General features: G+C 54.6%; 4 protein-coding genes across 9 annotated transcripts in view; 3 read left to right on the forward strand and 1 right to left on the reverse strand.

The window, feature by feature from the left end:
* The window catches only part of Ip6k1 (inositol hexakisphosphate kinase 1), a 48,671-nt gene extending 43,659 nt beyond the window's left edge, over positions 1-5,012 (forward strand). For all 3 annotated transcript variants that reach the window (XM_021171266.1, XM_029481390.1, XM_021171267.2), the window contains 2 exons: positions 969-1,144; positions 1,701-5,012. In XM_021171266.1, coding sequence (XP_021026925.1) covers positions 969-1,144; positions 1,701-2,210 — 686 coding nt within the window. In that variant the 3' untranslated portion in view covers positions 2,211-5,012. The remainder of the gene's footprint in view (positions 1-968; positions 1,145-1,700) is intronic.
* A 511-nt stretch (positions 5,013-5,523) lies between these two features.
* Positions 5,524-8,178, forward strand: Gmppb (GDP-mannose pyrophosphorylase B). Its single transcript, XM_021171393.2, has 10 exons — positions 5,524-5,673; positions 5,765-5,898; positions 6,014-6,094; positions 6,182-6,230; positions 6,376-6,518; positions 6,713-6,871; positions 6,956-7,034; positions 7,111-7,238; positions 7,322-7,504; positions 7,588-8,178. Exons 2-10 carry the CDS (start codon positions 5,770-5,772, stop codon positions 7,717-7,719), a joined length of 1,083 nt encoding a protein of 360 aa, XP_021027052.1. The 5' UTR covers positions 5,524-5,673; positions 5,765-5,769; the 3' UTR covers positions 7,720-8,178.
* The window catches only part of Rnf123 (ring finger protein 123), a 29,085-nt gene continuing 15,664 nt past the window's right edge, over positions 7,933-21,353 (reverse strand). For 2 of the 4 annotated variants that reach the window (XM_021171386.2, XM_021171387.1), the window contains exons 22-39: positions 20,319-20,443; positions 19,898-20,096; positions 19,285-19,430; positions 18,976-19,059; positions 18,169-18,276; positions 16,086-16,263; positions 15,225-15,299; positions 14,951-15,038; positions 14,778-14,865; positions 14,611-14,695; positions 13,129-13,268; positions 12,832-13,020; positions 12,668-12,743; positions 12,359-12,443; positions 8,712-8,854; positions 8,481-8,575; positions 8,296-8,381; positions 7,933-8,221 (exon numbers count right to left, since the gene is read on the reverse strand). In XM_021171386.2, coding sequence (XP_021027045.1) covers positions 8,101-8,221; positions 8,296-8,381; positions 8,481-8,575; positions 8,712-8,854; positions 12,359-12,443; positions 12,668-12,743; positions 12,832-13,020; positions 13,129-13,268; positions 14,611-14,695; positions 14,778-14,865; positions 14,951-15,038; positions 15,225-15,299; positions 16,086-16,263; positions 18,169-18,276; positions 18,976-19,059; positions 19,285-19,430; positions 19,898-20,096; positions 20,319-20,443 — 2,111 coding nt within the window. In that variant the 3' untranslated portion in view covers positions 7,933-8,100. The remainder of the gene's footprint in view (positions 8,222-8,295; positions 8,382-8,480; positions 8,576-8,711; positions 8,855-12,358; positions 12,444-12,667; positions 12,744-12,831; positions 13,021-13,128; positions 13,269-14,610; positions 14,696-14,777; positions 14,866-14,950; positions 15,039-15,224; positions 15,300-16,085; positions 16,264-18,168; positions 18,277-18,975; positions 19,060-19,284; positions 19,431-19,897; positions 20,097-20,318; positions 20,444-21,353) is intronic. The other 2 variants (XM_021171390.1, XM_021171388.2) reach the window with 2 other exon arrangements.
* Amigo3 (adhesion molecule with Ig like domain 3) lies at positions 8,854-12,040 on the forward strand. The gene has a single exon (XM_021171392.2). It carries the CDS (start codon positions 9,652-9,654, stop codon positions 11,176-11,178), a length of 1,527 nt encoding a protein of 508 aa, XP_021027051.1. The 5' UTR covers positions 8,854-9,651; the 3' UTR covers positions 11,179-12,040.

The following is a 21,353-nucleotide window of genomic DNA, read 5'->3' on the forward strand; positions in this document are numbered from 1 at the left end:
GCTTAGGGAGGTGGACTGAAGCCCTGACGGGCATGCTTGTGTGGTGAAAGGGCAGTTCCCTTCTGCTTGCTTTCCTGGAGGTAGGCACTCTCCAGCCCAGGCTGACCTCACAGAGGTCTGCATGCCTCTGCCTCTAGAATGCTGCTGTTAAAGGTGTGTACCACAGTGCCCAGCCCCATTTTTAATTTAATTTTTGTACTTTGGAGACAGGATTTGAATATATAGTTCTAAGCTAGCCTAGAACTCACTATATGTAGAACAGGCTGACTTCAGACCTACATAGATCTACCTGCCTGTCTTGTGTGGGTATGAGTGCTGGGATTAAAGGTTGTGTGCCACCAACCCCTGGGTCTAAGATTTTATGGGATAGATATTCTAAAATTTGTTAAAGTCAGTCATTTGAAACTGCCTTTTAAGAACTTGTGAGGTGGCAGGCGGTGGTGGCGCATGCCTTTAATCCCAGCACCTGGGAGGCAGAGGCAAGCAGATTTCTGAGTTTGAGGCCAGCCTGGTCTACAGAGTGAGTTCCAGGACAGCCAGAGTTACACAGAGAAACCCTGTCTCGGGGGGAAAAAAAAAAAGAAAGAAAGAAAAAAGAACTTGGGAGGGAGTGGAGCAATGGTGGAGCACACCTTTAATCCCAAAAAAGAAACAGAAAAGACAAAACAGAAACAAAACAAGATTTTGTGAGACATGTGCAGTTTATACTGGAGTAGAATGTCACTTTTCTTTTTTTTTTCCTGAGACAGGGTCTCTCTGTGTAGCCCTGGCTGTCCTGGAACTCACTCTGTAGATCAGGCTGGCCTAGAACTCAGAAACCTGCCTGCCTCTGCCTCCCAAGTGCTGGGATTAAAGGCGGGCGCCACCACTGCTAGGCAGAATGTCACTTTTATAAAAAGTTTTAATTGTGCTTTTCTGGGTGGAGCGGACTTGGAGTGTGGTTGCCATTCTTCTTGACTCTGGCCCAGAGTTCCTCCTGCTTGAGAACGTGGTACACCACTTCAAGTACCCCTGTGTGCTAGACTTGAAGATGGGTACCCGGCAGCATGGCGATGATGCTTCAGCTGAAAAGGCTGCCCGGCAGATGAGGAAGTGTGAGCAGAGCACGTCGGCCACGCTGGGGGTCAGGGTCTGTGGCATGCAGGTGAGTCACCACTGCTGAGAGCCCAGGTGCTGCCGAGGGCATGGTTTAGGTTGTGCCCATGCCTGCCTGCCTGCCGCCTGTGCTCTCCTGGCCTGCACTGTTCCAGAATCGCCTCCTAAAAGGTGAGTCACCCGCAGGGCGCTGAGCTTGGTTTTGCAGGTGGGTTCACTGAGCCCTGCTGACCTCACTGACTCTGGCAGAGCTCCGTGTGCAGGCTCACTGAGAGCCTGCTACCCTGTCATGGGGGAAAGTAAGGCTTGTCTGTCAGCAGTGTTCCCAGTTAGAGTCTAGCTTGGAGGCAGGCTTCTAAAGTGATGGCAATAGGCCTGGTGTTGGCTTTCACAGCTCCATGACTGGAAAACCTGGGGTGAATGTGGTCTCCCTGCTCCGTAGGAGGAGCTGAAGAGCTCAGGTTGGTCAGAGCGCCTTCCAGATTGGGTTGCTTGGTTGCTTGGTTGGGGGTTGGTTTTTTTGTTTTTTTTTGGTTGGCGGGGGGCACTTTGTGGCCATCAGACCGTCCTGGTTCTCAACCTTGTTTTGTCTCCTGGGATTTCAGGTGTACCAGCTGGACACAGGTCATTACCTCTGCAGGAATAAGTACTATGGCCGTGGACTCTCCATCGAAGGCTTCCGCAATGCGCTCTATCAGTACCTGCACAATGGCTTGGACCTGCGACGTGACCTTTTTGAGCCAATCCTGAGCAAACTGCGGGGCCTCAAAGCTGTACTGGAGCGGCAGGCCTCCTACCGCTTCTACTCCAGCTCCCTGCTTGTCATCTATGATGGCAAGGAGTGCCGGTCTGAGCTACGTCTCAAGCACGTGGACATGGGGCTCCCTGAGGTGCCACCACCCTGTGGCCCCAGCACCAGTCCTAGCAGCACCAGTCTTGAGGCTGGCCCCTCTTCTCCGCCCAAGGTGGATGTTCGCATGATTGACTTTGCACACAGCACATTCAAGGGCTTCCGGGATGACCCCACTGTTCACGATGGGCCAGACAGAGGCTATGTGTTTGGCTTGGAGAATCTTATCAGCATCATGGAGCAGATGCGGGATGAGAACCAGTAGGCCCTGTGCTGGGCCTAGGACCCCCTCCTCTCCACCCACAGGCAGGGACCATTGCTCTGAACTTGCTGTGAGGACACACAGACTTGCTTTTAAAGGGTTATATTTCTCTTTGGTGTAAACTAAAAGAAATGTTTTTAGCTGTAGCCTGGAATCCATATATATAATGTAGAGGAGGGCAGAACATTTGTCCTCTCAGCCAGGCTCCTTAGCTCTGTGGCTGTGACTGCTGTGTCCAGGCTGTCTCAGGAAGGAAGAGGTGGCCCCAGTGGCCTTGACAGCAAAGAGAATGAATGCCTTGGACTTTGGTTTCCCTTGCCTAAGGCGTTTGGGATCTGCGGCTGTGGGGCTCTGCTGATGGTGAGGTGAAGCCCTCGGCTGGCACACAGTCTCCATGCCCAATCATCCCTATTTCCCAGAACTGGGGAAGGTTAAGTGCCCGAATCCTGAGGGCCTTCTTAGTTTGGGGCCAGTGCTTTGACAGATGCCTGGGGCATTAGAGGGCTAGCTGCACACACGGACTCACCCTTGGGTCTGATTTTGGCATGGGGCTGATCGGTGAAACTGAACTAAGACCAACTCAGCAGAGGGCAGGCCCTGGGCTCCCTAGGCACCCCCTGGCATGTAACCCTGTTCCTCTCTCCAGAACTCCAACCAGCCTCTCGCTGGGATCCCTGACCTAAGGAGTCCTCATAGCCTCCTATCCCACTAAGATGGGCACAGCTGTTTGCTGAGGAGAGCCAGTGTCCCGGGAGGCCTAAGGGCGGGCCTTTAGTGGCTCTGGCCCAGACAGTATTTGCAGTTCTGGGCTCTGGGTGGCATCCCTTCCTCACCTGGGGCAGCTGTGCTGCCTGTGGGTAGGCTGCTGCTCCCAGGGTTCAGGAACCGTGGTCCGCTCAGGGTCTTGTCTTCTCCAGGCCAAGCTCAAAGCAGCAGCCCTGTATGTGGTGCTCCAGGCTCTAGGCCTGGAGGGAGAACTTTAAACTTGTTTGCTTTTAGGGACATAGGGCCCTGGGCACAGGTGCCCAGCGTCTGCTGAGAGCTTTGTCTGATTAATCCTGGGGTTTGTCAGTAAGTCCATTTGTCCACCTGCTAGCCCCTGTTTCGTGGTGAGCTTTCTGGAGCCTTGTTGGTTAGTATATATTGATTTCCTTCATGCTTCCCTCAGCAGTCTTCTCCTTCCCTTTTCTGAGGTGAGTCTGCTCCTGTGCTCCTCAGCAGGTTCTGCTGTTACAAACCTGGTGGCCAAATGATTCATAATGGTGTTTACCTGCTAACCCAGTGGCCTTCTGGTGGGCCTGGGGTATGGCCTTCAGCACCAACAGTGGGTAGTGAAGGCTCGGGGTTGACCCTGACCTATTTGCTTTTATTTCTGCTACCAGTCCTTTCATGATAGAGACCTGCTGCTGCCTGTAACATAGGTGTCCAACAGGTTACACTACACCAGTCATTGCCAAGGTGAGCAACAGTCTCCAAGTCTATCACTTCTAACATGTCTCTGTTTTGGCATTTGAAGGTAATCCTGCCAGCCTTTGAGAGAAACTGGTAACGAATGGCATAATTTCCAGGTTCTTATAGATGCAGCCTCTGAAAAGGGTTCTGTGACAGATCCAAGTCAGTCTTCTGACCCTGGTGCCATTGGTGGGCAGGTTCCCATTCCTTAGGGCCGGGAGGCACGGCTTGGCCCATGTCTGCTTACTAACACCTGTCTTCTGTCCAGTAGTAGTGTTGCTTGAGCCATGCAGGCAGCAAGTGTTAATCAGCTTGGACACCTTTTCTTTGGCAGGATAGAAGTCAAGAGAGGAGTTTGGGGCCAGCAGAGACCTCCTAGGAATGCGCTGTACTTCCAATTTACCAGATTTTGGGAGGTGCTGCCCCTATTCTGCTGCTTCTCAAGTAGCAAGGGAGATGGTAGGCACTGCTCCTGCCACTGCAAGCGAGGAAAGGCTGGGATTTGCTGCTGCTCAAGGGCAGGGCCTCACTTTTCAGCACTTTTGATATCTGGAGGCCCAGCTCTGTTATCTGATAGGTGGTGGCAAGTGTGTGGAAACACTTTTACCACTGCTCTTCTGCCTGTCCCAGGCTAGAGCCCCGTCTTTTTCCTGACAGGTCCTGCCTTCCCAATCATCAATTTGGGACCACAGTGCAACTAGGGATCATGGGTTGGGGAGCTCACATTACCCCTTTCCATTGTATTTCCCGGGCCACGTCCATACCAGCCCGGGAGATGGGTGGGAGTGAAATGGGATGGGTGCTGCTGAAAGAGGAAGGGACCAGTAGAGCAACTTAAGTAGAGCAACTTCCTTGCCTGGGATTCCACCCCACTCAGCTGTGGGCCTGTGCAGTGGTGTGGGGATTCTCCTAGGGGCAAGGGACCTGGGCTCGTTCAGTATCCGCTGCTCATTCGCTCACATCTGGCCACGTGCACGTTCCCTAGATGCAAACTGCTTTGAACTTTACAGCTGTATAAGTTGGTTGTGTGTGTGTGCTCATTTTTAAAACTACATTTTAACGAGGAAAAAGGAGAACCTGGGGAAATTTCCTTTGCTTCTGTGAAGGAAATGTAAGATCTGGAATTCTGGAAATTGTTATCTGCTCCTCTTTCCTGGAAGCTACACACCCTAAGACCTGCGCCTGGGTGCATACGTGGCTCCACTGGCGCTTAGGCGCGCTTGCATTTTCCCCAGGTCTTCTGTGTGGTGGAGAGGAGTGCTTGGCCCAAGCCGGCCCTTTTCTGTACACCCAGCGCTACCTGCCCGCTTGTGTCCGGTCGTATACGTCAAAATAAAGCCTCTAGAAACTGAACTCTGTCCAAGTCTGTGTGAAAACTTCATCGCCTCCGGTTGGGCCGACATAGCTAGTCTAGGCGTCTAGGGATCGGGCTGAGCTGGGTCGGTGCTGACGCTGGGGGTGGGGGGGTGGGGTCGGGAGAGGCAGCACGGGAGGGGTTGGATAATGGGGGTCAGAGCAGGGAGAGGCAGCACGGGAGGGGTTGGATAATGGGGGTCAGAGCAAGTGTTGAGGGGCGGGGTCATCAGGGCGAACCTGGAGTGGCGTTGGGGGGGAGGCGGCACCGGCTGGGCGGGGCGGGGCGGGGCAGATGGCAGCTGCCGCGTGGCGGACTGGGTTCCGATAGGAAGCTAAGCCTCCTCTATCGGTTCCGCCTTTAGATCCGCCAATGGGCATCTGACTCGCGAGTTCTCCGGGTCCCCATGGCAGCCCAGGGCGTTGGAAATCTAATTGGCTACGTCCGCCGCAGCGTAAAGTCTGACGCTCCGCTGCGGGCGGCCCTGCCACGTAGATTGGCTCTCCCTGTTACGTCACTGGCTGCGCCGCCTCCGGCCGGAACTCCGGACCAGCCGGTCTCCAACCAGTTCCTCGTCTTCTGTCCTGGACCCCACATCAGGGTAGAGCAGGGGGACGAGGTGACACCAGGGTTGGTCAGTCTAGCTGGTGAAAGGTGCAGGTCAGGGCACGGCGGCGGGAGTGTGCGGCAGGGGTCGGTCAGGCGGCCTGTAAGTACTTTGGACCGATAGATCCACTTCTAACATCTGCAGACGCCATGAAGGCACTGATCTTGGTGGGTGGGTATGGGACACGGTTGCGGCCGCTGACGTTGAGCACTCCGAAGCCATTGGTGGACTTCTGCAATAAGCCCATCTTGCTGCATCAAGTGGAGGCGCTTGCCGCGGTAAGGCCCAGGGTCTGTTATGGCGGGAAGAGAGATGGATAGTGACTGGGAGGCCAGGGGTGGTCATACCTTGTGACCAAGCCAGTCAACTAGCACACCTTATTGTGTCTGACAGGCAGGTGTGGACCATGTGATCCTGGCAGTGAGCTACATGTCACAGATGTTGGAGAAGGAAATGAAGGCACAAGAGCAAAGGGTGAGGCATGGACTTAGCCCTTTCTTTAGGTCCCTGGGGCTCTTACCATTGGAAGAGGAACATAACCAGATGGCTTCTTCTTTCCAGCTTGGAATCCGAATCTCTATGTCTCATGAAGAGGAGCCTTTGGGGACAGGTCAGTATAAGGAAGGCCCTTGGGCAAACTTTAGGGCCAGGAAAGAGGTATCCAATCTGGGCGGTTGGGTGGGGCCTCTGGAGTCTGGACTCGAGGACCTAGGCCCCTAGCAAGATGGTAACTTATGACTTGTCCCCTTCTATAGCTGGGCCTCTGGCGTTGGCCCGAGACCTACTCTCTGAGACTGCCGACCCTTTCTTCGTTCTCAACAGTGATGTGATATGTGATTTCCCCTTCCAAGCCATGGTGCAGTTTCATCGACACCATGGCCAAGAGGGCTCCATCTTGGTAAGAGAAGATTTCGTCTGACATTCCCACCCTCACATGGAGTCTTTCCTGACCTCCGGTCTTAAACTCTTGTTTTGCTACAAAGCTCTGCAGAATGTCATTTGGGGAGAGCCTTTGAGATGTGGGATAGGCATATTTGTCAAGAGTAAAGAAAACTGGATTAGGCCTAAGGTACCCTCCACCTCTATATTCAGGTTACCAAGGTGGAAGAGCCTTCCAAGTATGGTGTGGTGGTATGTGAGGCTGACACAGGCCGCATCCACCGTTTTGTTGAGAAGCCACAGGTGTTTGTGTCCAATAAGATCAACGCAGGCATGTACATCCTGAGCCCTGCTGTGCTGCAGCGCATCCAGGTGTGTAGGAGAGAACTGCCGGGCGGGCTGGGGTGGAACAGGCCTCTGCTGTGTGGCCTGCTCACAAATTGCCCACTTCCACAGCTGAAGCCTACATCCATTGAGAAGGAGATCTTCCCAGTTATGGCCAAGGAGGGGCAGCTATATGCCATGGAGCTGCAGGGTGAGGCAGAGGCCATAGGGTGTGGGGTAGTCAGTGTGTGGCTAGGCAGAGCCCTCTGACCCATCTCTCTGTACAGGCTTCTGGATGGACATTGGACAGCCCAAGGATTTCCTCACTGGCATGTGCCTCTTCCTACAATCGCTGAGACAGAAGCATCCAGAGAGACTGTACTCAGGCCCTGGCATTGTGGGGAATGTACTTGTGGTGAGGCCCTTGTCCAGCCTGTCGCTAATCTTTTCAGATTTGGGAGACAAATGACCCACTCTTGCTTTCCTCAACACTCTCAGGACCCAAGTGCCCGTATCGGTCAGAACTGCAGCATTGGCCCCAATGTAAGCCTGGGTCCTGGTGTGGTGGTGGAGGATGGTGTGTGCATCCGGCGATGCACTGTGCTTCGTGATGCTCACATCCGCTCCCATTCCTGGCTTGAGTCATGCATCGTGGGCTGGCGCTGCCGTGTGGGCCAATGGGTAAGTCTATGAGCTGGGCTGGGCGAGCACAGGAGCAGGGGAATACATGTACCCCATTAACAAGGCTTATCCCCCACCTCCAGGTGCGCATGGAGAACGTAACCGTGCTGGGTGAGGATGTCATAGTCAATGATGAACTGTACCTCAATGGAGCCAGCGTGCTGCCCCACAAGTCTATCGGGGAGTCAGTACCAGAACCTCGTATTATCATGTGAAGGATATGGAGGGCTGGCCAAGCACCCACTTACCATCAGCAGGGTAGGACTCAATGCTTCCTGAGGCCCTGGACTTGGTGCCGTTTGTCTAGGGAGGAGTGGATGAATCTGAAGCTGTCGGACTTCTGCCTTCTAGTGGGGACAGACATGGACAGGACCCTGCTGGCCGTAACCCACAAGCCCCCACTCCCTCAAGAAGAGCTGGCCCAGGGCTGTATGGAATAATAATTTAATGCTCACTGTAGCCTGGCCTGGAAGTCAAGCTCAGGCTCCCACCAGCGAGGCTACACACAGGCAGATGGGTGGGTGGAAGTGGTAAGAGTGAGGGTGATGGGTAAACAGGGCCCAGTCTGCGGCTGATGGCGGAGCTTCCAGGATGGCCTAGGCAGCTGAGGACATGGCGCTTGTGTTGGCTGCCTTGTCCCAGTCCTCTACAGATACAATGGTGGCTTTGCAGAAGAAGCAGTCCTTGTTGTTCATCAGGTGCTGGTTGATGCAGGCTCTACAAGAGGGGAGGGAAGGAGTGCTACCCTGTGTGTCCTAATTTACCTCCCCAAGTCCATGGGGCCCACTTACTTGCAGGATTTGTGACCACAAGGCTGGAACACAGCAGAGATGGGGTGGGCGTAGCAGATTGGGCAGAGGTCCTCTTCATTGGTGGGCTACAGGGCGGAGAGTGGAAGAGTTGGGCTGGGATCCTTACCTGTCCTGGTGTTTACAGATTAGTAAAACGGCATGAGCCTCTGTTATGCCACACTCACCAGGGAGGCGGCAGCCGCCTGGGCAGATGCAGCGGTCAGGTGAGCCAGCATCTGTTCCACCTGGGCCAGCTCCTCAGCGCTGATGTAATCTGTATCTGCATCAGTAGTAGGTAGCATCAGGGCCCCTGTCGTCTGAGAACTCAGTGCCTCTTGAATACTCCCAGGCAGGGAATTTGCTGTTAAGGATCCTGAAACTCTTCCCTGACCTGACCCACCCCCTGGTTCACTTACAACTCTGTAGAGAGAAGCGTTTCCGGTCAGGGGCAGGCAAGGCAGTGCCAGGTGCTAGGGGCTCTGGCTGCCCCAGGAGATAGCATATGGAACGAAGCTGGAAGCAGGGATCAGCCAGGAGCACAGAGGTGGCTTGCTCTGTCCTAGGTAGGGGAGGGTGCATAGGTCATAGGAAGGCTTTGAGCCTGTGTGAACATTTTCTCCACGTGGGACAGATGAACACCCAGAGGCCTCACTCGTTTTTATGCCTCCACTCTTCCCCCCCCTTATTACTTACCAACCCTCTCAGGTGTTTGGTCCCACATGACCTGAATACCAGTTTAAAGAGAAGGGTGCTGTTGATAAAGGTGCTTGCTACCAGCTATGGTAACTTGGGTCTGATCCCCAGAACCTCGCAAGTCGTCGTCCGACGTCTGCATGAATGCTCACATACACAGAAATAAGTAAATCTAAGAGGAGAGCAACAAAGACTCCACCTACCCCATTACACACCAATCCTCTGAGGGCTGAAGGCATTCTCCCCTAAGTCCTTTTGCTCTTCAAGAGGGAAGTCAGGCTTCCAGCCAAGCAAACTGGGACACTGGGGCCCTCTGGTGGCCACACTGGCTTTTTAAGTGCCAAGAGATGTGGCTGCTCCGCCCCTTAACAGCAGGAGCCAATGGGAACTTTGGTTCCCGCCCCTGAGCTGTCATTTCCTAGCTAGTACTTAGAATCCAGTCAGAAAGCTCTTGGAGAAGCTAGAAGAAGGGCTGCGGGCCCCACCTCACAACCCAGACCAGAAGAGCAGGAGAAGCCGGCTGGGCAGGGGGAGCCAGCATTGTGCCTCTCGAGCCATGGGCCATAGGGAACCACAATCCGCAGGCCTGTGCAGAAGTAGGTGAGTCTTGGAGCTGTTGACCTGCACTGAGCTGTCCCCATATCTTCCCTGGTGGCCACTGGCATGGCCTGGCTGGTGCTATCAGGTATACTACTGTGCATGTTGGGTGCTGGACTGGGCACTTCAGACTTGGAGGATGTTCTGCCTCCTGCTCCCCACAACTGCCCTGATATATGCATCTGTGCTGCCGATGTGTTGAGCTGTGCGGGCCATGGGTTACAGGACCTGCCGGTAGCGCTGCCTACCACTGCTGCAGAACTCGATTTGAGCCACAATGCACTCAAACGCCTGCACCCAGGGTGGTTAGCGCCCCTCTCCCGGCTGCGTGCCTTGCACCTAGGCTATAATAAGCTGGAAGTCCTGAGCCATGGTGCGTTCACCAATGCCAGTGGCCTGAGGACACTTGACTTGTCCTCTAATATGTTGAGGATACTCCATACCCATGACCTGGATGGCCTGGAGGAGCTGGAGAAGTTACTTCTGTTCAATAACAGCCTGATGCACTTGGACCTGGATGCCTTCCAGGGCCTGCGCATGCTTAGCCACCTCTATCTCAGCTGCAACGAGCTCTCCTCTTTCTCTTTCAACCACTTGCACGGTCTGGGGTTAACCCGCCTGCGGACTCTGGACCTCTCCTCCAACTGGCTGAAACATATCTCCATCCCTGAGTTGGCTGCACTGCCAACTTATCTCAAGAACAGGCTCTACCTGCACAACAACCCACTGCCCTGTGACTGCAGCCTCTACCACCTGCTCCGGCGCTGGCACCAGCGGGGCCTGAGTGCCCTGCGTGATTTTGAACGCGAGTACACATGCTTGATCTTTAAGGTGTCAGAGTCCCGAGTGCGCTTCTTTGAGCACAGCCGGGTCTTCAAGAACTGCTCTGTGGCTGCAGCTCCAGGCTTAGAGCTGCCTGAAGAGCAGCTGCACACGCAGGTGGGCCAGTCCCTGAGGCTCTTCTGCAATACCAGTGTGCCTGCCACTCGGGTGGCCTGGGTCTCCCCGAAGAATGAGCTGCTTGTGGCGCCAGCCTCTCAGGATGGCAGCATCGCTGTGTTGGCTGATGGCAGCTTAGCCATAGGCAGGGTGCAAGAGCAGCACGCAGGCGTCTTTGTGTGCCTGGCCAGTGGACCCCGCCTGCACCACAACCAGACGCTTGAGTACAATGTGAGTGTGCAAAAGGCTCGCCCTGAGCCAGAGGCTTTCAACACAGGCTTCACCACCCTGCTGGGCTGTATTGTGGGCCTGGTGCTGGTGTTGCTCTACTTGTTTGCACCACCCTGTCGTGGCTGCTGTCACTGCTGTCAGCGGGCCTGCCGCAACCGTTGCTGGCCCCGGGCATCCAGTCCACTCCAGGAGCTGAGCGCACAGTCCTCCATGCTCAGCACTACACCGCCAGATGCACCCAGCCGCAAGGCCAGTGTCCACAAGCATGTGGTCTTCCTGGAGCCGGGCAAGAAGGGCCTCAATGGCCGTGTGCAGCTCGCAGTAGCTGAAGACTTCGATCTGTGCAACCCCATGGGCTTGCAACTCAAGGCTGGCTCTGAATCAGCCAGTTCCACGGGCTCAGAGGGTCTCGTGATGAGCTAGACTGCCTGAGATCACCTGCTGCTTGCCCTGTTTGCTGCTGCAGTCTAAAGAACTGACCCGCTGGTGGGGCGTGCTGTGCCTGGTCCTACAACTGCATGTGAGCCTTGATCCTACTGTAACAGTTCTAACACTGGTAAAGGGCTTGAGACCCCCTCACTTGCTTCCTGCTCTGCCTAGCTCAGGACAAGGCTTCAGACTACTAGAGCCTGCTTCCCCTAGGACCACAGAGTGACCAAATGTCCCATTAACATTACAGACTAAGCCAATCTGGTAAAAGCCCTTGCATCAGAGTCCCGGGACCACCCCCAGGAGTAAATGCAGATATCAGGGTGTGGTATAGAAGAGTCAAGCATACCACACTTTCCCCTCCCTGCCCGGAAGGGAGCCGGCAGCTCAGACGATCCAGCTCCCACTCTGAGATAGGAGGAGGAAATGAGCCCTCCCTGTACTGAAAGAACCCAGTCTGCTGCCACCCAGCCTCCTGAAAGCTTTGTAACTCCTGTGGAGTCTGGTGGGCATGCACACTACAGGACCCTCCTGCAGAGTAGCCCTGCTGTCTTCAGCTACAGGCAGACCCAATCCCTAAGGCTCACAACCCAGCAGGAAAAATCATAGATAGGTGACTAACCTGGGACTCTTGTCTTTGGAGAGCAGGAGGCCTCTCAAGAGCTGGCACTCATCTCAACCTAATGGCTAAACAGAGCCCTCAGTTCATGCGCCCTGCACTCCCACTGGGGTGGGTGTGGAAGACGGTCAGTGCCTGCCCAATGATGAGTTGGCAGCACTGTGCTATCCTTGCTGACTACTATGACATTTTGTAATAAAAGTGGTACATGGCCATCGCTGGGCCTTCCCAGATGGATCCCTTTGTGTGCTCAGCTCTTGATCCAGCAGGATGGCCCTGGCCATCAGAGAATAGCACATCTTCCAAGTTTGGGGAGCTATGCCCCTGCAAGAGGTGTGGCTAAAAAAGCCCTCCTACCCAGCCAAAGCAGCTGCTATTGACACCCGGTTAAGCAGTTTACACATCACCAGCTACTCTTTGCCTCAGTGTCCCAAACTAGATTCTGAAGTTCATTCTGAGACAAGGAAACAGAGGTACCATGAGGCTCTGCCCTACCAACCCCTCCTCAAAATGCACACCCAGTTCCCATGAGGGCCAGCAGTCCCCACCACTCACTCTGAGGTTGGACCGTGCACCAGGAGGCGTACCAGGATGCCAGTCACTGCCACCAGGATAGGGTAGTGGTCCACACTCTCCAGCCCTATGGGGAGGGAGGAAGATGAAGTGGTTCCACTACGCAGTTGCAGAAGCTTCAGGCCTGGCTGACACCACTGACCTTTCCCACAGTTTTTCCTACTTAAGGCAAGCTGAGGCTGGGGGTGCACAGCATGGCTGTGCTGGTCCTGAATGGAGACTCTAGCATGAGCTCCTGGCAGAGAAGCTAAGGCCTGGGTGTGCTGAGGTGCGGGGCATCTATATCCTTACCAGGTAGCCGTAGGGTAACTACACGGTCAAACAGGTTCCTCTCAGCTGTCACCCGGTTCAGCACCTGGTTCAGCAGCTGTGAGGGCAGAAGCCTATTGGTGGATGGGCAGGCGCACCACCTGAGTGATCCCCAGGGTCCCCCCTCCTTGTCCTGATGGACACACCTGTGCCAGACGCCGAAGCAGCATCTCAGAGGTAGGGCGGGACCAGTCAAGAAATATTTCAGGTACCAGTGTGATGGTCATTTCCAAGACGCGCAACAAGCTGACTGACAGGTCAAAGCAGGTGGCACAGACCTTGAGCTGCCGGCTGTCCACAAAGTTCCGCTCCAGGCGTTCAGCAGCCTGTTGAATCTAAACCACCAGCAGGTAGCCAGGAAGCAGTCAGAAGCCTTGCAACACTGGGGAGCCTTGGTCTCTGCCCACCCCTTCCCCAACCCACGGAGTCCCACCACAGCCCACCTCCTGGATCATGCCGATGAACTCAGAGAAGGCCCAGTTGAGCTGGTTAAGGACACTGTTGAGGAAGCTCGGTGCCACATCAGACCCTTGTCGCAGCAGGTCTGCCATGTGCTGCTGTAGCAAGGTCGAAGGGCAGGGCTCTGGGACAGAGGAGAGCAGGGTTACCAGGGGCTCCGGACAGGACTCCTGCCTGTCCTCCCGCACCACTGCTTTAAGAACGCAGAGACGCCTGCCTAAGAACGCTCAGCTCACAAAGGCAGAGGAGCAGCACACTACTGCCTGGGAGGTTAGGGGCGAGTCTGTCTCCTCTTGCTGGGCAAGCCACAGGCTGCAGGTGTTTCCAATACAATCATTCCCCGTGGGCCAGAGGGCTGTGGGCCTGATCTGAAGCAAGTTCTGAGTCACATGCCTGTCGGGCGGATGTCATACAGACAACTTAGACTGTCACACTAGTGTCAAGGCCAGCTTCATGAAGTGCCCAGACTGCCCTGCTGTCCTCTGCTGCCCTTGGTCTGGCCTTGGCATTTGGCTTAGGTGTTGAGCGCCAAGTCTGGGCTGGAAGGGCAGCAGTAACCAGAGCTCTCGGCCGCGACTGGCCTGACATAGCTCTTCAGCCCTCTGTCGCAAATCAATAGTTCCTGCACACAGGGATGGTATCAGGCCCCATGCCCTTCCCCACTTGCAGCTCAATTCCGTCCTAGAGTCCAGGTGAAAGTATTTAGCAAGGAAGAACTTGCTATGTGAATCTACACAAGAATTTTGGCCTCTCTGGGAACATCCAGAGACCAAGACACTGGCTTCAAAGCCAGAAACACTAGTGAGCCCAGGAAGGAGTGTGGTGAGCCCTCTCTGCAAGCTGCACAGCCCAAGGTCTTGTCCAGGTCAGATAAAGGCCCTTGTGCTAAGGAGACTTTGAAAGTCTCTGTTCCTAGCCACATCTATAGCCCCCTCCTGAGTCAAGGGTCCAAGGCCAGAAGATAAAGAAGGCAGGTACACTTCCTGGCTACAGCTGGGAGTAAGGAGGCAGGCAGAGGCAGGCAATAGAGTATGTCTCTATCCTCCACGAGCTTCCGCCAAGCTGCAGGGGTCCTTTCACTGTTAAACCTTCACACAAGCCCAAAGGGAACAAAAGGTCTTCTCCTGGAGCATCCCTGGGCTAGAGAGGAGCAGAAATGGGAGCCCAAGGGAAAGGTTAGGAGCAGTAGGCTTGGAGAAGCAGGAGACTCAAAGATGCTGAGGACAAGCCGGGCATGGTGGAGCAGGCCTTTAATCCCAGCACTCGGGAGGCAGAGGCAGGCGGATTTCTGAGTTCGAGGCCAGCCTAGTCTACAGAGTGAGTGCCAGGACAGCCAGGGCTACACAGAGAAACCCTGTCTCGAAAAACCAAAAAAAAAAAAAAAAAAAAAGATGCCTAGGACAGCAGTAAAGGGCTACCAGCCTCTCTGGAGCCATCACCAGGGCTGGTCTAACCTGAACACTCACTTTGGAGGCTGGGCAAATTGGCATCCTCTGGCTTGGTTTTCAGCAGATGTGGCAGCCGTGTATAGCGGTACCCAAACCCACAGCCCTGGGGAGTGAAACAGCAGGAGTTAGGGGCAGGGTGACATTTCCTTCCAGCCGGCCTTAGCTACTCCTCAGGTCAGGCTTACCCTCCAAAGCCGCACCAGGATCCAGTTGGTCTGGGCCCAGGGCCGTTGCTCATAGGGTGCCAAAAGGTTCCTCACCATGGCGATGCGCCTAAGAAGGGAAGGGATGGCAGGAATAGGGCGAGGCTGGGCATGGTGCTGTACAGAGTGGGGTATGTATCCCCCAAGCTACTTACTGCTCCTCAGGGATCCGTTCCACAGCCCGCAGGGAGTGTGGGTAGCACACATAGCTGGCCAGGGCCTGCATCAGTGAGTCTCGAATGTCTGTCAGGATATGCTATGCCTCAGCAAGTCTCTAGCGTGGGCTAAGAACCCCAAGCCTAATGCCCACATGGCCACCATTTAGGTAGAAAACAGCTTTCCAGCCATGCCATCCCACCCCCATTCCCATGGTCCTCTGGGACAGGCCATCCCACCCCCATTCCCAAGGCACCTTGGAAGACATCTCACCAGTGCCTACTATTCGAGGGTCAGCAAAGTGTTTGGCGAGGATGGCAGCTAAGCGGGTCAGGGTCTCTTCATAGCCTGCAAAAGAGGGCAGTGAAGACTGCGGCCGGGAGTAAAGGACCAGAGAAGACCTGTCCTCTGTCAATGTTGGGTGGGCTTGTATAGCAGAGCCTAGAGCTGGCTGTGGGAGCCAGTCTGGACCCAGTGAGCATCTGAGAACATTGGGCAAAGTGATACAATATAATGGCAATTGGGAAGGGGATTGATTAAGGCATAGATCCACTGTGGGGATTGGACAGATCCAAAGCTGAGCCTGACCTGGGCTCTAACTCATTCTGGAACATGCCTGGTGACTCAACAGTCAAAGTCCCTTGGTCCCCATAGTTCAGTCTTCAAAGACAGAAGTAATACCAAGGAGTGGGCCAGGCACAAGACAAGTGAGGGCCCGCCAGCTTACAGCTACTCTGAAGCCCCATTGCTAGGCCCAGCTTGGATCAGTGACCTTAATGAAACAGAGGTTCTCAGTGAGCCCCAGCAAGGCTCTGTCTTGCTACAGTGACAAGCTACTCTGCCTGTCTCACTGCCGCTCTGTGACAGTACCAGAGTAGCAGAGTGAGGAGCCAGTTGGCTGTGAGACCACAGCAGCCATCAGCAACACCAGCAAAGGAAAGAGCTAGGGGCCCCACCCAGTTACTGTCCTTGGGGCACCACGGTTGCTGCTTCTAAGCCTGCAGGCACTAATTCAGTACAAAAGTTTAATGTGTGTGTGTGGTTGGGTCATGACAATGAACCTGGGCCTGCCATATTCAGTCTGCAGGTCTCTTTCTGTGCCCCCTACTCCCCAGATCGTGAATGGCCCATCACCTGGGAGTTCCTCCATGCTGTGCACAGGGCCAAAATAGTTCTTCAGGGCACTGTAGCTGTTGATAGCCACACTTAGGTAGAACTCAGGCATGAAGGCAAAGAGAGACCCTGTGCGGTCCCCATGCTCGATGGTCCGTAGGCAGACACGCAGTAACCAGTAGATATCCAGCATTTTCTCCTGCAGGAGGCACAGAGGATGCATTTACGAGGGTCACAGGAACCCAGGCTGGCCTAGGGCGCAGAAAGGCCTACCCAGGACAGTGGCCTCACAACTGAGACCTGGACTGCAGGAAGTGTGAGCAGAAAGCATAAGGTGGAAGAATGGAGTTTTTGGCAGGCAAGAACCCACCCAGCTCTCACTATGACCCAAGCGAGAACCCGTTACGAAAGGTGAAGAGACTTCCCAGTACAGAAAGACCATAGAAACAAGGGGGAACAGAACTGTGAGGAAGACATGGCACTGCCCAGGCCTAAGACTGTGGAAAGAACTGGATATCCAAGACTAGGGAGACGTTGATGGGCTGCGTTGCCTGCACACCAAGAATGACGTCCCCATTTCTGAAGCTGAAGGTCATGGAGCAGAGACTCAGGACTGGCGCAGGGCGGGAGTGTAGCCCGGCACACTGATCATGAGAGACCTGCGAATGCTACCCAAGAGTCTGTGTGCAGGAGGCAGGCAAATTTGGTCTGGAATGCCAAGCAGAAGCTGGTGGGAAAGGAGGGCAGCCATAAAAAAGACCCCGTTCCCGCAGTGACTCTCTCAGAGTCTCTACCAGGATTAAGTGATGGGGCACAGGACACAAGAAGGTGCCACGGCCCAGCTCAGACTGTGCCATCCAGTCTGCACTTGACCCCAGGACCTGAGAAAATACACAGAGGAATGGGGAATGGGCCTGGACCACCCATGGCAGTGGGTGCATCACCACCGAGGCTGGGGACAGGGCAGAGGATTTGTGAGCACAATCTCAGAGAGGTGGAGCAGCCAAGAGTGGGGGAGGGGAGGAAGCTAAGACGGCGAGAGAAGAGAGAGTGAGTGCCGTGGGCAGCTGTAGTCCAGGAAAGCACTCACACTTTAATAACAGGCGGGGCAGGCAGGGAGGGAGGGAGGAGCGCTGGAGACACAGGAAAAGGAAGCTCAGGAAAGGAGGGCTGGGCTGCGGTGAAAAGCCTGCCTCTGATGTCACACTCAGCAGCCAAAGACAGGAGTCACTTTTGGTCTGAGAGTCAGAATAAGACAAAGATGTCCATCTTTGCCATTAATTCTATTCAACATAGCATTGGGGATCACAGCCAGGAAAATTAGGCAGGAAAAACAAGTGCAAGGCATCCAAATGGGATGGAAGAGAAAAGCCACCCTGTCCACAAACACTGTCTTATGTTTAGAAATCCCAAAGGTCACACACACAGGGAGAATTAGAAACAAATCCTGTGAAGTTGTAGCATACAAAATGAGAACTACTAAATATTGCTGGAAAAAAATTAAGGACATAATCGGAGACATCTACATTCATGGGCTGTTGGTGTAATACTGGTACAATATTGGTGCTGACCAAAGGAATCTACCGCTTCCAACAACGTTGTTGAAGAAATGGAGAACTGGAACTAGAGAGGTGCCTCAGTGGTTAAGAGCACTTGCTACTCTTTCAGAGGACTCAGGTTTGATCCCCAGCATCCACACGATGGCTCACATGGGACAGCACCCGAATACATATGTCAGCCTTTACTGAATGAATGAGTGGGTGAAAGAAAGTTAGAAGCGGCCAAGAGACTCAAGAGGTGGCAGGTGAGTTAGCCAGGAGCAGGTGTAGAGAAGGTGAGGTTCAGAGAGGGCAAAGACTAGCCCAGCAGGCATGGGTAGAGCAATCAGTGCCTGAGAGGAGGGTGAGGAGAGAAGGCAGGTGGGGGCAGAAATGACCCTTAAGTCACAGGCATGAGGGAAAGGCCTGGTGAATAGGGAAGGAGCAATATGTGCCAGCACCCCAAGAAGGCAGGGGTTCTTAAGGGTCCTGGTGCAACCTTGCCTGGCCAACAGTCAAACATGGAGGCTGAAAATGGGGCATGCTGGGAGGGCCATGCTACTCACCTGTGAGTAGACTGTGGCGTGGACCCAGGCAAGCCTGCGGCTCAGGTGGTCCAGCTTTTCTGAGAAAACCTTCTGGCTCTTGGTCAACTCTGTAAGGATATCCTTCCTCTGACCCCCAAGGAGAAAAAAGAGAATCAGAATATGGCCTCATGGCCATATCTCTCACCAGACAGTCTGAGATAGGCTCTACTAGTGCCCAAGGCAGGTTAGGGGTACGGCTCTGCTTTCCAAACTCGTTTCTGCCAGTGCTGACCAGTGGTGACCCTGAGCAAGCCCTAGAACAGGGCCCTGGCTAAGCCCTCAGGCTGTACAAGTGAGGGGGTCTGAGCTAGTGTGAGCATCCAGGACACAGGATCAGACTGCAACACCAATAGCTGGCTAGGCCCGAGGCTTTGGTGACAATGGGAAGCTGTTAGGGAGGCCCAGTCCAGCCTAGGAATGCTGTGGTAGGGGGGCTCCAGGGACTGGAAGAGCCAGCCCTGCTTCCTGCTGACTCAGTGGCTAAAGAAGCACTCAGAGTCCATCCATTATTAATGAGGATGATGGGTTTGCATCAGCACTTAGTGGGCAGGGGTGGGAGAACCTTGGCACTGACTGCAGCTGGTCGATGGGGCTCAGGTTATACAGGCCCCTCAGCCAGCCTTGCTCTTAACACTCAGTGCAGTCAGGGCAGGGACAAGGGAAAATGTCGGGGCAACCCCAAGACCAGATTGTCTTTTGTGGGATGCCTCAGCATCCCTCCTAGTATACTTAGGACCCTGTGCAATACACTTCTGTCCAGCACCCACCTGCTGGTCCCAGCCTTACCCTCTTAGGGCACCGACGGAGCTTGTCCTCTGTGTCTCTCAGGGCCATTGCATACTCGTTGACATCATCAGACACACCCACCATCTAGAGTATCAAGCACCACATATCCAGGGTGACCCTTGGGTACCTTAACCAGGCTTTTAAAAACCTAGTCTGGACCCAGCCTGCAAAGTTCCCAAAATTGGGCCTCTTCCTACAAATACAATATAGGTCAGGGCCAGGCAGTAACATGTCCGTGTGCACCAGTGCCCCCCAAGCCAGTGTGGAAGTATTCACGCACCCTGCCATGAAGGGACTAACAGTGCAAACCTTGCCCAGCTGCTGGTGAACGCTGAGGTTATACATCATGACTGTGCCATCCAGGACTTCCAACAGCGAGTTCTCGGTAAGCGGCTGCTCAGGCTCTTCAGGGGGCCTCCCCAACAGCAGGCCCTCATTCCAGTGGCTGCCCTCAACTGGGGAGCACAACATGGCATGAGAGGCAGGCTCTGGCCTTTGGTTCTGGTTTGTTTGAGAGTCTCAGTATGCAGACCTGGCTGACCTTAAATTCACAGAGATCTGACTACCTCTGTTTTACTAGGGCTCTGATAAAAGGTGGCACTGCCACAGCCAGTTTCTTTTTCTCTTAAATATTCACAAGCTCCTGGGCCTTCCAGGAGGAGAGGGAATTCCCTGTGTCTTCCTTGTCCAGGAGGGGAATTCAGGGAGAATGGGTCAGGAGCGGGTGGGTGCAGGGCGGCCCTGCGGCACCAGGACCTATTTTTGTAGTATTGATTTCATATCCTCAGACTGAGCTTCCTGTGCCCTTGGGGTGTGGCCAGACCTCAAGGTGGTAGGGAGTGGGGGGAGGAGGGGAGTATTTGCCAGAGATAAGGGGTTGCACACAGCAGACGGTCCCTTAGCAGCTCTGCCCAGCACCTACTGTCCTCACGGGTCCTCTGTTCCACATTCAGTGAGCGAACTTTGACTTTCTCCATGGTGCTCAGAAGCCGCCGTGGGGTCATGAGGCTCACAGCTGCCGTGCTGAGGAAGCGGTTGGCTCTGCCCAGGGTTGGAGAACTGAGCCAGCCTGGCCGGGGCAGGGGCAGTGCCCCTCCGATGGCCATGGCTTGCATTGGACGCTGTGGTAGAGAAAGGGGTTCAGAGGCTAGTCTGGCTTCTGAGACTAGGGCCTATGTAGAACTCTCTCGATACACAGGGTTGGGGGACGGGACAGGGAGGGGTCATGCCTCCATCCCATGCTCCCCCAGTGAGAAGGCCCTTGCCTACACGAATAGAAGCCGGAGCTGGGTCATACCCCTGCCTACAAGATGAAGGAAAAGCCCACATGAAGCAGCCTCTACCTGTCCCTCCTGCCACACCTGGGCCGCTGAGGGGGCCGGCTCTTCATCCTCATCCAGGTCATCCATGGTGGCTGCCTGGAGCTCCAGGGGATCGATCACGATGTTGGCTTTGGAAGCAAGGTCATCTGAGAGACATGGCAGGATGGGAGGCTTAGGCCGACGGCACGAGAGGGACCACAGGGGAACGGATCTGAGTGGTGATGACGCTGGGCAGGCTGGGCAGGCTGGGCAGGCGGGCTTGCACAGCTTACTCCCACTGGGCTTCCCTACACTTTTCCCTTCTTACTCCAACCCAGCCTTCTGTCTACATCTCAGAGGGCCCCTCCTCTAGCTACAACTAGCAGCAGGAGGCACCCCTCATTAGAGCAGCCCCATGGATCTAGAGTTTCTTGCCGCTTCCAGCTGTCTGTTTGAGGTCACAGGCTGCAGAGTCCTGCATACCTCACTCTGTAGACTCTCCAAGCAATGTCTGGCTTGGGCTTTGCTCCTCCTTCTCTCTGGGCTGGTAGGCATCTCCAACACGCTGGCCTTGCCGTCTCAGCCTCTGGCAGCCCCTCACCCTGACAACACCCAGTCACAGAGCCTCTAGCGTAATCAAGGCTATCCAGTGCTTACCACCCTGCTTCCCTGGTGCAGGCCCCTATCCTCCATCGGCTAGATACCTGTACCCCCTTTCAGCTGTCCCCCTGCAGATGGTCCTCCCACTTCAGCAGCTAGAGGAGCTTCTCATAACATAAGACTCCCCAGCCTCAGACTTCCAAAGCTGTCCGTGGATGGTTTGCACCTTGTGTGTGGCCTGTAAAAGCCTCAGACTGGCCTCACTCCCCAGTGTCCTGCCTCAGACTTGACCTCTCAGCCTGTCTGTAGGCCACAGTGGGATGCTTCCGAGTTTTGTTGTTGCTAATTTTTTTTGTTTGTTTTGTTTTTTGTTTTTTGTTTTTTGTTTTTTTTGAGACAGGGTTTCTCTGTATAGCCCTGGCTGTCCTGGAACTCACTCTGTAGACCAGGCTGGCCTCGAACTCAGAAATCTGCCTG

Source organism: Mus caroli, chromosome 9 (genome assembly GCF_900094665.2).
Source record: "Mus caroli chromosome 9, CAROLI_EIJ_v1.1, whole genome shotgun sequence".
NCBI classification, from domain to species: Eukaryota; Metazoa; Chordata; class Mammalia; order Rodentia; family Muridae; genus Mus; species Mus caroli.

Bases quoted from the DNA above. Each gene is read 5' to 3' on its own strand.
- Gmppb (XM_021171393.2), top strand. From the start codon at position 5,770: ATGAAGGCACTGATCTTGGTGGGTGGGTATGGGACACGGTTGCGGCCG. The intron at 7,035-7,110 runs GTGAGGCAGAGG...CTCTCTGTACAG, and splicing joins ATATGCCATGGAGCTGCAGG to GCTTCTGGATGGACATTGGA. The intron at 7,505-7,587 runs GTAAGTCTATGA...CCCCACCTCCAG, and splicing joins GCTGCCGTGTGGGCCAATGG to GTGCGCATGGAGAACGTAAC.
- Amigo3 (XM_021171392.2), top strand. From the start codon at position 9,652: ATGGCCTGGCTGGTGCTATCAGGTATACTACTGTGCATGTTGGGTGCT.